Genomic DNA, 12,954 nt, shown 5'->3' on the forward strand with positions numbered 1-12,954 from the left:
CTCTAATCAATCGAGATCAAGTAGGTTTCATGCCATCCAGACAAGCGGGCGATAATATACGCAGGGCATGCCTCTTGGCCAACATAGCAAAGAAAAGGGGTATACCCACGTGTTTTCTCTCTCTGGACATCAAACAAGCTTTTGATTCTGTTTCCTGGGCGTATTTAAAATATACTCTACAGAAATGGGGCTTTGGCCCTAATTTCACTAATTGGATTATGGAACTTTATAATAACCCTAAAGCTTATGTTAAATACGCAGGATATAAGTCTGACACATTTGATATCAGAAGAGGAACACGTCAGGGCTGCCCGTTATCCCCGTTATTATTTGCCCTCCTTATCGAACCGCTTGCTCAGAAAATCAGATCAGACCCCACTATCCTAGGTATAGAATTAGGAGGTCATAAACATAAATTATGCCTATTTGCGGATGACATTCTTTTATTTCTTTCTTCCCCGCAAGTAACTGGCCCTAATCTCATCCCAATACTTGATAGATTCGCGACGTTCTCAGGTCTAGCCATTAATCCCAAGAAATGTGTAGCACTAAACATATCCCTCTCAAGACTAGAATTAAGTGCAGCCACAGTAGGTCTTCCATTTACATGGTCGGATAAGAGCATCCCGTACTTAGGAACACACGTAACGGCTGATACATCTGATTTATTCTCTTATAATTATCCCCCTCTTCTTAAACAGATAACAAACTTACTCAAATCCTGGTCCCAGCTCCCATTATCCTGGTTAGGTAGGATCAACGCAGTTAAGATGACAATATTACCAAAATTGTTGTATCTTTTTAGAGTGCTCCCGAGTCCAATACCGGCTTACTTTCTGAGGATAATACAAAACAGAATGACGACCTTTATATGGGGCACATCTAGGCCCAGAATAAAGGCGAAAATCTTGCATCTCCCCAAAACTCAAGGAGGGTTAGGATATCCGAATTTTACAAACTACTATAGGGCAGCGCAAATTTCAACCTTGGCCAAATATCATGCAAAAAAGTAAACACCTCTCTGGGTAGCGATTGAGGCAACCGAGTGTGATCCCATCCCTCCAGCTAACTTACTATGGATTCTTCCCAAGCTACGCGGGAAAATCTGCAATCCAATTATTAAACATTCTCTCTCACTATGGGATAGCTATAAATCCAAGTATTCACTGGTGTCCCCTCTCAACCCACTGCTTTCATTTTATAAAAACCCAACATTTTATCCGGCATGGATCTTCCCTAACACATTCAAGGAATGGGTAAGGAAAGACTGTATATATGTCTATACATTTTTGGATTCATCGGGTATCATGCCCTTCCCGACAGTATGTAAAAAATACGGTATACCTCAATCAGAATTGTTTCGATACCTCCAAATAAAAAATTTTGTGGAAACACATCTGACCTCTTCGGCTCTGAAAAACCAGATGTCACCTTTTGAAAGTATATGTAAAGATAATCCACATGTAAGAGGTACAATTTCGGTTCTGTATTTGCAGTCACTATCCCACAATAACACAACAAAGCTTCCTTATGTTCAGAAATGGGAGAGTGACCTGGGTATAGAACTTAATACCTCGGATTGGAATCAAATATGGCAAAACACTAAATCGGCTTCCTCGAATATAATAGCATTGGAAGCGGGCTATAAGGTATTAATGAGATGGTACCTGGTGCCAAGCAGAATAGCTAAATATGCACCAAACTGCACCGGACATTGCTATAGGGGTTGCATCACCGAAGGTACATATTTTCATACTTGGTGGACGTGTCCAATAGTACAGAAATTCTGGGATAAGATTTTCAAGATGGTAAATGCGGTGACTAAATTGAGAATACTTCCAGACCCTAAATTGGCACTACTGAATTTAAAGCCCATCAATCTAACACACACGCACTTCAAGCTACTAACACAACTCTTTACGGCAGCCAAACAAACCATAGCAAAAGCTTGGAAAACTCCAATTTTATCAACGACGGAAACAAAAAATAGAATGAATATTGCTATGACGCACGCCAAAATGGAAGCGTTAGAAATGGACACGATCGCCAACTTTGAAAAAATATGGAACCCTTGGATACAATATGCTATACCAGAAAATTTTAATAAAGGTGTAATGATGCCATGGTAGCTTTCCTATACAAAAATAACCGTTGTACATTTCATGCTTTGACGATGGTTCCTAGCCCATCCCTGCAGACTTCCTTACCTGACCCCCCCCCATTTTCCTTCCTTTTCTTCCCTTCTTCCTTTTCCTGATCTGATACTGCATAAGGTAGTACCCTCGTGTATCTACCGTTAACTTTGAAAAGGTAGCACATTTTAGAAATTTAAAGTTGATAGGTAGTAAGGTTACATTAAATAAGGACGTATTATCTTTGATATATTATCCACTAGCCACTAGGACAAGTTGTAAGGATTACATATTTGGCTATGTTAACTACTTAAACTCTTCCTGCGATAGTACACAGATCATGGCTAAAATATTCCCGTTTATTGTTGTTTAAGAAAGATGATACTGTTAGTCAATCTTATGTTATAATAACCACCTGATTACTGTAACGAATGTATGCTTCATGTACAATTTATTCTTGCATTTAATAAAGATATTCTTGACAAGGAAATCTATTTATCATTTTCCTTCCAATTCACAATTATGTGCCACTTTGTGTTGGTCTATTCCTATAAAATACATTTACATTTTTGGTTGTACCATAGCAAAACATGAAACATTTCATGGGGTATGAATACTTTTTCAAGGCAATGTATATTTAAAAGCTCTTTTGCAATGACATTTTTTTTTCTTACCATAACCTTTGGTGAATTGATCAATCGTTGCCAGTTTTCCTCGACCACCAAAGTCATCATTTTGATCGATGAGTGCTTCTGTTACAGCTTCATAGCCACATATCACAATAATAGGGCTTGAACCAAAATACAAGGTGTACACTGAGCCGTACTGTTCACTTAACTGTAACACAATTGAAATAGATTAATAAATATATACTGTTTGACAAACCCTCATTGGGAAGAATACACTGGGGAACATTGTTCTATCCAACTGGAGACCGGATGGGGGCGTGGTTATGCATTTCGAGGCATTCGCCTCTTCCTCAAGCTGTGTGGTTGAAATGCCGATTACACTTTTTACCCTGATGAACTACACATCATAAACTTTGCTATAACATTTGGTCTTGGGTTGCAGGTTTACACAGCGCTGCCTTTTTTCCTGATTGCTTGTTATGGGTATTGTTAACTTTTACATATTATTTATACTGTTTAATCACTTGACCTCAGGAAGGTTTTCCCTTCTTCATGACCAGACCATTTTGTTTGCAATTCTGCGCTGGGCTATTTTAACTGGCAATTGCGTGGTCATGCAACACTATACATAAATTACATTTTTATAAGCTCTCTTTTGGTGGTATATGATCACCACCATTTTTTTTTATTATTATATAAACAAAAAAAGATGGCAAATTTTGAAAAAAAATTATAAAACAATATCTACTACTTTCTATTATAAAACATATGCAATAAAAAAATGGCCCCGTATTCACAAAGCACTTACGCCGACGTATCTCGAGATACATCGGGTAAGTGTAAGTATGCGCCGTCGTATCTATGCGCCGTGCCCATAAACTGAGATACGCCTGAAAATAGGCTTCATCCAACTTTCCTACGCCGGCATATCGTGGGCGCATAATTACGCTCCCATTGATTTCCTATTCAAATATGGAAATGAGGGAGATACGTCGATTCACGAACTTGCGCCCGGCGCATAATATACGCCATTTGCGTAAGTCGTACGTCCGGCGTAAAGTTATTCCCCAATTATGAGGCGCAACTCATGCTAAGGTATGGACACAAAACTCTGTGCTGTGATTGGACACAGGTGATCATGAGGTTTCAGCCAAAATCATTGGCTGAAACCTGCCAACAAATTGATGCTGTGCCTGTGACCAAAGCCAGAAGAAAGCCAGCAATGTACAGTACATGTACCTGCACCTGCCGCCCGCTCACAGAATATTTACTGTAAATGGTTCGGCCAGTGGTTATAATGAGTAAGCACTGAGTATCAGTGCGAAACGTCAGCTGTGTATCCCGTTTTCACCTTTGCTGTGGATTGTAGTGTATTCCATGTAACCATTAAAGGACAATTCAGGAATCTTTTCCAGGAGTGCGACTGCCCAAATATTTTCTTTTTTGTTTTCTGTTAATATTAATAGGTTTAGTTTCTAAGGCACCTTTCAGACAGGCTGTCTGATCAGGTCCACCTGTCAGTTTTTCAGGCAGACTTGATCGGGTTTTGCAGTCTCAACTATGGAGCAGCGGATGTCAGTGGTGACATGTCCACCACTATCTAATCCGATCCTGTCCGCCAAATCCTATGCTTCAGGCTGGGCCTGCTTGTTTTGATCTGGGGGCAGGGGGTGGTTAGTGTAGCAGTGGGTGTGACCACCTGTGCTTCAGTTCTGGGGTGCCTGCCCTGCTTCCAGGGAGAATGTTCTGGAAGGGGGTAGGGCCTAGGGCTAGAGTGACAGGCAGCTTGTGTGAGGAACCCTGACCAATCCCCACTTGGTATTGGCAGGGGGAGGGCCTCCCATATAAACTGAGGTAACAGCTCACTGGGGAGGAGTTGTTGGCAGGGAGAAGTGGAAAATGGAGTACTAGGCAGTAGGGCAGTAGCAGGAGGCCATCCCCATCTGGGGGGGGGCAATCGCGGAGGAGCCCGGGAGAGCTATGAGGGAACTTCATCCTTACATGGTCATGGATGAAGTCCTCATCTTTACACGGTCATAGATGAGGAGTCCTGGAACAGAGGGGCTGGAGGCTGTTGAAACGTATGTCCAGTTAACGTTCTCCATCATAGACTCAGGGCAGGAAAAGGTCGGTGAGTGGACCACAGTGGAGTCCTGGATGAGGCATGCCAGGAGAGCTGGGAGGGAACTTAATCCTTATACGGTCATGGATGAAGTCCTCATCTTTACACGGTCATAGATGAGGAGTCCCGGATCAGAGGAGAGACTGTGGGGATTGTGTCAAATCGGTGCGGAGGACGCAGGATTTGCAAGTCGGGCTAGCTGGGATCAGTAGTCCACCAACCAGTACAAGCTGTTAAATTACTGGGCCTCTGGGGAGAGGTCCTGCAGGCCTCTGGCCTAGTAACCACACAGCAAATACAGCCAGCATCTGGGTTTATTCAGAGTGATCTCTTTTGTCATAATGAAGATGATGGGACAGAAGCTAATCATTTTAGGGACCTTTCACACATGCAGACAATATGTCCGTATTTCATCCATCCGTTTTCGGATTAAATACGGACAGATGAACATCCGCTGACACCCGATCTCATCGATTCCCGCTATTGTCCGATTCTGCAGACGGAGGAAAACCCTATTTTTCCATCCGTGTTCGGATTGGGTGAACACGGACAGACGGTCCGTGTTCGTACGATCCCCCCATAGAGGAGAGCGAAGATCTGACAGGGCTGTGCAGGGACCGCCCTTGTCATCTGCCGGCTCAGTGGAAATCAACGGAGCGATCCCTGCTGAGCAAGCGGATATTTAATAAATGCATCCTCACGGGATCCGTTAGTGTGAAGGGGCCCTTTCAGTGGAAGTCTTGTGCAGGAGGAGAGAAGTTCTGGGAGCAACAGTCTGCAGGAGTTAGTGCAGAGGAGGAGCAATAGTCTGCATGGTGTTATGCAGGGGAAGAGACTGTAAATGCTAGAAGTACATCAGTTCTTCAAGGCCAAACCAATTTACCAATGTTCACTAAATATGATGGCAAAGCAACATGTTCTATGGGCATCCCATATCCTCCTTACCCCAACCAAGTTATATCCCCCAATAACCCAAAAACAAAACAACGCAAAAGACTGTTCATTTTCTCTAAGGTGATAGATGGAGGTCTAGCAGCAGGGTGATATGGTGGATGTTAGTAACTAGTAGCAACCAACCGCTACATAGATTTTCCTTAAAACTGTTCTGTATCTGTACATTTTGAGCTAGATTCACCAAGGCTTTACGTCGGCGTATCTATTGATACGCTGCGTAAGTTAGAAGATGCGCCGTCGTATCTATGCGTGCTATTCAGGGAGCTAGATACGCCTGAATTTCAGATTCCTCCGACCAAAGTAAGTGTTAGTACGCCGTATATAGGGTGCATATTTACGCTGGCCGCTAGGGGCGCTTTCATAGATTTACACGTAGAATATGTAAATGAGCTGTATACGCCGATTCACGAATGTACTTGCGCCTGCTACGCCATTTACGTAAGGCTTACGTCCGGCGTAACATTACCCCTGCTATATAGTTACATAGTTACATAGTTAGTCAGGTTGAAAAAAGATGCAAGTCCATCCAGTTCAACACAAAAAATAAACAAACAAAATAAAAAACACAGTACAATCCCATGCACCCAACTCCATACCCACAGTTGATCCAGAGGAAGGCAAAAAACCCCAGCAGAGCATGAGATCCAATTTGCTACATACAGTATGAGGCGCTGCCAATGTTAAGGTATGGACGTCGGAACAGCCGTCAAATTTTACGTCGTTTACGTAAGTGGTATGTGAATGGGGGTGTGCGTAGGTTACGTTCACGTCGAAAGCATTGCGCCAACGTTTCTTAGGGAGTATATGCGACGTGATTCTGAGCATGCGCGAGCATACGCCGTACGAACGGCAATTCATTTACATGGGGTCACGGCTAATTTACATGAAGCATGCCCCCTACCTGCCTATTTTGAATTAGGCGGGCTTACGCCGGCCTAATTACACTACGCCGGCGCAACGTTCGGCACGGGATCTTTCAGAATACTGTTCTGGACTCCCTGATTTACGTTGCACATATGAGATGCGCTACGCCGCCCAAAAGGTACGCCGCTGTACCTGAATCTAGCTCTTTCTCTTTTTTGTCAGTAAAAAAAGCTGTGAGGGGTTTTCCAGAGAAATGCTGACGCTCAATGTGGGTTCAGCATGTTGCAATAATATGAAAACCACAATAATGCTTGGCTCTGATATCACGTTGGTGTGGCATTTGGCTATTACACCTACTTGTCATTAGTATATGAAAAGCCAAAGTAGTCATTCATTTTCACTTGCTGCATATAGCAAGCACTATAATTTGTATTTGGACTAACACCAAACGTAGTCTGAGGCGTATTTAGTCATTACTTTTTTTTTAACCTACACCATTCGAAAATAATTAGATGTCAGCTCCTGGTGAACCTATTTTTTAATTATTAACCACTTAAAGACCTCAGGTGTTTTTCAGATTTGGTGTTTGCAAGACTAAAACATTTTTTTCTGCTAGAAAATTACTTAAAACCCCCAAACATTATATATTTTTTTTTTCTAACACCCTAGAGAATAAAATGGCGGTCATTGTAATACTTTTTGTCACACCGTATTTGCGCAGCAGTCTTACAAGCGCACTTTTTTTGGAAAAAATTCACTTTTTTGAATTAAAAAATAAGACAACAATAAATTTGGCCCAATTTTTTTATATATTGTGAAAGATAATGTTACGCCGAGTAAAATGATACCCAACATGTCATGCTTTAAAATTGCGCCCGCTCGTGGCATGGCGTCAAACTTTTACCCTTAAAAATCTAGATAGGCGACGTTTAAAAAATTCTATAAGTTGCATTTTTTGAGCTACAGAGTAGCTCTAGGGCTATAATTATTGCTCTCGCTCTAACGATCGCGGCGATACCTCACTTGTGTGATTTGAACACCGTTTTCGTATGCGGGTGCTACTCGCGTATGCGTTCGCTTCTGCGCGTGAGCTCGTCAGGACGGGGCGCTTTAAAAAAAATTTTTTTTTGTTTTCTTATTTAATTTTATTGATTTTATAATTTTTTACACTAAAATATAAAAAAAAAAAAAAATGATCACTTTTATTCCTATTACAAGGAATGTAAACATCCCTTGTAATAGAAAAAAGCATGACAGGTCCTCTTAAATATGAGATCTGGGGTCAAAAAGACCTCAGATCTCATATTTAGGCTTAAATGCAAAAAAAAAAAAAAAAAAAAGGAAAATTTGTCATTTAAAAAAATGACAGAAAAAAAATTGTCTCTTTAAGAGGCTGGGCGGGACTGACGTTTTGACGTCACTTCCGCCCAGCAGAGCTATGAGGACGGGTGGGGGCCATCTTGCCCTCACTCAAGTCCTCACTCTCCAGGCGGCAGCATCGGATCTCCTCCGCCGCTACCGACGGCTCCGGTAAGCGGCGGAGGGCGCGGAAAAGCGGCGGGAGGGGGGGGGGCCCCTCTCCCGCCACCGATAACGGCGATCTCGCGGCGAATCCGCCGCGGAGACCGCCGTTATCGTTTACACGGCCGCCAGCTGAAAACATGGATATCTCAGTTGTGGCAGCAGCTGCTGCCGTTACTGAGATATCCATGTTTAAAAAGAGGACGTACATATACAGTGGGGGGTCCGTAAGTGGTTAAAAAAAAATTATGGCAAATTTAGCACCACATCTAATATTAGGCTTATAATGGTTTCAAAGAATGTCCAGATTATCTGACCTTTATGAATGAATCGACCATTGATCCCATCTTTATGTTCAGGAGGTTTCCGATCAGGGGCAGGGGGGTCGGACCCGGTGGGAGCCCCTGTTTCCTGTACATCGTCTTCCATGTTGAGAAGATGAAGTAGCAGCAGGAGAGAAGAATCAGCACTGCAGTCAACAGCACTGTCAGTTCCATGGTGGTACGTAGACTGGAACATTTGATACAACAATGGTGTGTTTTGGATTATGTAAAAAGGGTGGAACGATGCTGGATAACGTCCAGAGGATTGCAGTTTATGGCTGTCAGTGTTTTGATGAAGAACTATTAACCCCAGTTAACCTCCCTGGCAGGATGATTCTTTCAGAAAAAAGATGCTGAAAGCGGTACCATTATTTGCAAGGAAATTTGGTGTTTTATACTGTAGGTCTGTAATTTTTAGGAATAACTCACTTAAATCTGACCAAACAAGAGACTAGTAGGCATCCCGGGTATGACATTTTTTAAAAAACAAAATTCTATCGCACAATTCTGCAAGTGATTATAATTTATTATCGCTGTTTTCTAGCTGATCTAAAACCATTTTTTACATAAAGGGACACTTTTGGTTGCTATGGACAATCTACAGTTTGCAGGCAGAAAGAAAGGTTTTTATTATATAAAAGTACATGTAGGACACTGGGCAGACCACTAGGGACAAAGGGGGGTGTGTATTTTTTACATACAGTACTGTAATCTATAAGATTACAGTATACTGTATGTAATGTGTTTGTTTACGTCTTTGAATTTGGCGCCGTTCTCCGCTCCCGTGCGTCGTAACGTCGCAGGGAACGGAGATCGGCGGCACAGGAGGACGCTGTGTGAATCGAGCGAGGTCCCGCTCGCTCACACAGCGCGGTGGCATCGCTGGATCCAGGGACAAGGTAAGTAACTTTGCCTGTGGCTGCTGCAGCGAGGCAAGCCCGAGTCTGACTCGGGGTTACCGCTTTTGGTATGAAAATCTCACCCCGAGTCAGACTCGGGAATACCGCCAGGGGGGTTAAGGCAGATCATTAATCATAAGACCATCCTTGCCCAGATTCTTTTTGCAGATAAAAATATAAATGTATATTCAACACTATAACAAGTGGGTTTCATCATCAATGAACAAACAAACACTCCAACATGAAAGTAACGCAATGCAAACATTACATATTTGGATATGTATACACTATATTATCAAAAGTATTGGGACACCTGCCTTCACACACACACGGCATCCCAGTCTAAAGCCTCGTACACACGACCGAGAATCTCGTCAGGAAAAACCCGTTGTTTTCCCTGACAAGATTCTTGGCAAGAAACTCTTGCCGCCCGAGTGTACAGTCTTTCGTTTCAAAAGAACCACAGTTCTCTTGAAAGGAAAAAATGCAGTGACGTCATCACGTACGACGAGCATGCGCTCGTCACATTTGATGCCGTCACCCCCATCTTGCTTCACCCTACCTATGCCGTGGAAGCTACTGCGCATGCGTCAAAGTCATTTCGAGCTTGCATGGATTTCCACGGCGACAAGTAAGTATACACGCTCTCGGGTTTCTTGTCGGGAAACAGTCCGACAAGAATCTCAACGAGAAAAAGGAGAGCAGGTTCTCTTTTTTTCTTGTCGAGATTCTGGCCAGATTTCCTGACGAGAAAACTGAATGCCTCGTACACATGCACGGTAATCTCGGTAAGAAGCAGTTTTCTGTCTTGTGTACGAGGCTTTAGTCCGTAGGGTTCAATATTAAGTTGGCCCACCCTTTGCAGCTATTGGGGGTAAGGATTTTAACAAAACAAAGAGTTTACTGGGGAATGTTCATTTTATTGGGCTAAATGTGTTAAGCTAAAAATAAATAAAACACTGAGGGTTTATTTCTACAAATTGGTTATTTGTAATCATTCTTTACTTTAATTGCATAGAAAGAATTTCTGTTGAAGATACACTATATTGTCAAAAGTATTGGGGTGCAAGGGCCTTTACACATACATGAACTTTAATGGCATCCCAGTCTTAGTCCATAGGGTTCAATATTGAGTTGGCCCACCCTTTGCAGCTTCAACTCTTTTGGGAAGGCTGTCCACAAGGTTTAGGAGTGTGTCTATGGGAATGTTTGACCATTCTTCCAGAAGCGCATTTGTGAGGTCAGGCACTGATGTTGGACAAGAAGGCCTGGCTCGCAGTCTCCGCTCTAATTCATTTTAAAAGTGTTCTATCGGGTTGAGGTCAAGACTCTGTGCAGGTCAGTCAAGTTCCTCCACCCCAAACGCGCTCATCCATGTCTTTATCAACCTTGCTTTGTGCACTGGTGCGCATTCATGTTGGAAAAGGAAGGGGCAATTCCAAACTGTTCCCACAATGTTGGGAGCATGAAATTGTTCAAAATATCTTGGTATGCTGACGCCTTAAGAGTTCCCTTCACTGGAACTAAGGGACCAAGCCCAGCCCCTGAAAGACAACCCCACACCATAATCCCTCCTCCACCAAATGATTTGGACCATTCCTTTTCCAACATGAATGCACATCAGTGCAAAAAACAAGGTCCATAAAGACATGGATGAGTGAGTTTGGGGTAAAGTAACTTGACTGGTCTGCACAGAGTCCTGACCTCAACCCGATAGAACACCTTTGATAAGAATTAGAGTGGAGACTTGCGAGCCAGGCCTTCTCATCCACATCAGTGACTGACCTCACAAATGCGCTTCTAGAAGAATGGTCAAACATTCCCATAGACAAAATAAAACACACTATAAAAAAACGTATAAAGGTGCAACGCTAAAAAATCATCAGTTATCATTATCAGTAGCTCATTTAGAATTTCAAGGTGATGAGTCCAATAGGTGCAGAGTGTAGACAAAAAATCTTGTGAAAGATCCTCCACTGACAAAAAAGCACACAATGACTCTTACCATCAGGTGTGGATCACTATAGCAGTCAGCTATGCTTGTTACAAAACCCAATCAGAAAGAACACCTGGTTTTAGCAATCTTCACCGCTATAAATGAAGTGTAATGTCCCCGCTGCACCTCCTTGGATACATATGCCATATACTGTATCTAATAGGGACTTAGGCCTCATACACACTATATGTGCGCACACACCATCAGTTAAAAAAATGATCGTGTCAGAACGCAGTGACGTAAAACACAACGACGTGCTGAAAAAAACGAAGTTCAATGCTTCCAAGCATGCGTTGACTTGATTCTGAGCATGCGTGGATTTTTAACCGATGGTTGTGCTTACTAACGATCGGTTTTGACCTATCGGTTACCAATCCATCGGTTAAATGTTAAAGCAAGTTGCCATTTTTTTAACCTAAGTTTAAATAACCTATGGGGCCTACACGCGATCGGTTTGGGCCGATGAAAACGGTCCTTCAGACCGTTGTCCTCTGGTTAACCTATCGTGTGTACGAGGCCTTAGTGTTTCATTAAAACAGGGGGCGGCAAAGGGCCTAGTGGCGCATCATCAGGAGGCCCGCAAGTGGATCCCGGAAGAGCCGGTTCTCTTACATCACACATAAACATGGTGGTGCGGCACCCGAGGGGCAGCAGCTGAGAAAAAGATCTCCGCAGGACAATGCTGGATCCTCTGGGTGGGTAAGTATCCAAACTGTAGAGCACCTACTACAAGGTAAGCAAGGGTAAATTATAGTATTATGGTCTACTGAAAAGCAGCTACAGTGCCTTGAAAAAGTATTCATGCCCCTTGAAATTTTTCACATTTTATCATGTTACAACCAAAAACGTAAATGTATTTTATTGGGATTTTATGTGGTAGATCAACACAAAATGGCACATAATTGTGAAGTAGAAGGAAAATGATAAATGTTTTTTTACAAATAAATATCTGAAAAGTGTGGCGTGCATTTTTGTTCAGCCAAAACAAAACCAAAGAAAATTCCCAGTTCAACTCGCCAGCCAATCTGCTACCAACTGAATTATCCTGTCTAACAGTTTGCGATAAAAACGGGGGTTCACTTTTTGCAAATACATGCAAAAGCTGCAGAGCAGCTCCAAGGCACACCCATATTTCTGCAGTCCTAACTCTTGTAGATTTATGAGAGCCTTCACAGTGGAAGCACATGCATTCTAATGGACAGATAGAAGTCAGGTGAGCCGAAGGGGCACACTGGACACCCAGTACATAGCACAATGGTAGCAAAGGTGTCCAGTTTGTCCCCTCTATGGAGCACATGGAAGGGCAACGCATGCAAAACAAAGTGGCCAGTTGTTTATATTTGTATTCAGCCCCCACTACTCTGATACCCCTACTTAAAATCTAGTGAAACCAATTGCAATTAGTAAATAGAGTTCATCTGTGTGTAATTTAATCTCAGTATAAATACAGCTGTTCTGTGAAGTCCTCAGCAGTTTGTTAGAGAGCCTTAGTGAACAAACAGCATCATGAAGGC

The 12,954-nt window shown here is 42.6% G+C and overlaps 1 protein-coding gene across 1 annotated transcript in view; it reads right to left on the minus strand.

The window, feature by feature from the left end:
• The window catches only part of LOC120913337 (cytochrome P450 2G1-like), a 75,859-nt gene extending 67,134 nt beyond the window's left edge, over positions 1-8,725 (minus strand). The window contains exons 1-2 of the mRNA XM_040323207.1: positions 8,540-8,725; positions 2,807-2,969 (exon numbers count right to left, since the gene is read on the minus strand). Of these exons, the coding sequence (XP_040179141.1) occupies positions 2,807-2,969; positions 8,540-8,719 (343 nt within the window). The 5' untranslated portion in view covers positions 8,720-8,725. The remainder of the gene's footprint in view (positions 1-2,806; positions 2,970-8,539) is intronic.
• Between the last annotated feature and the right edge of the window lie 4,229 nt (positions 8,726-12,954).

The sequence above is a fragment of the Rana temporaria genome, chromosome 9 (assembly GCF_905171775.1).
Source record: "Rana temporaria chromosome 9, aRanTem1.1, whole genome shotgun sequence".
NCBI lineage: Eukaryota > Metazoa > Chordata > Amphibia > Anura > Ranidae > Rana > Rana temporaria.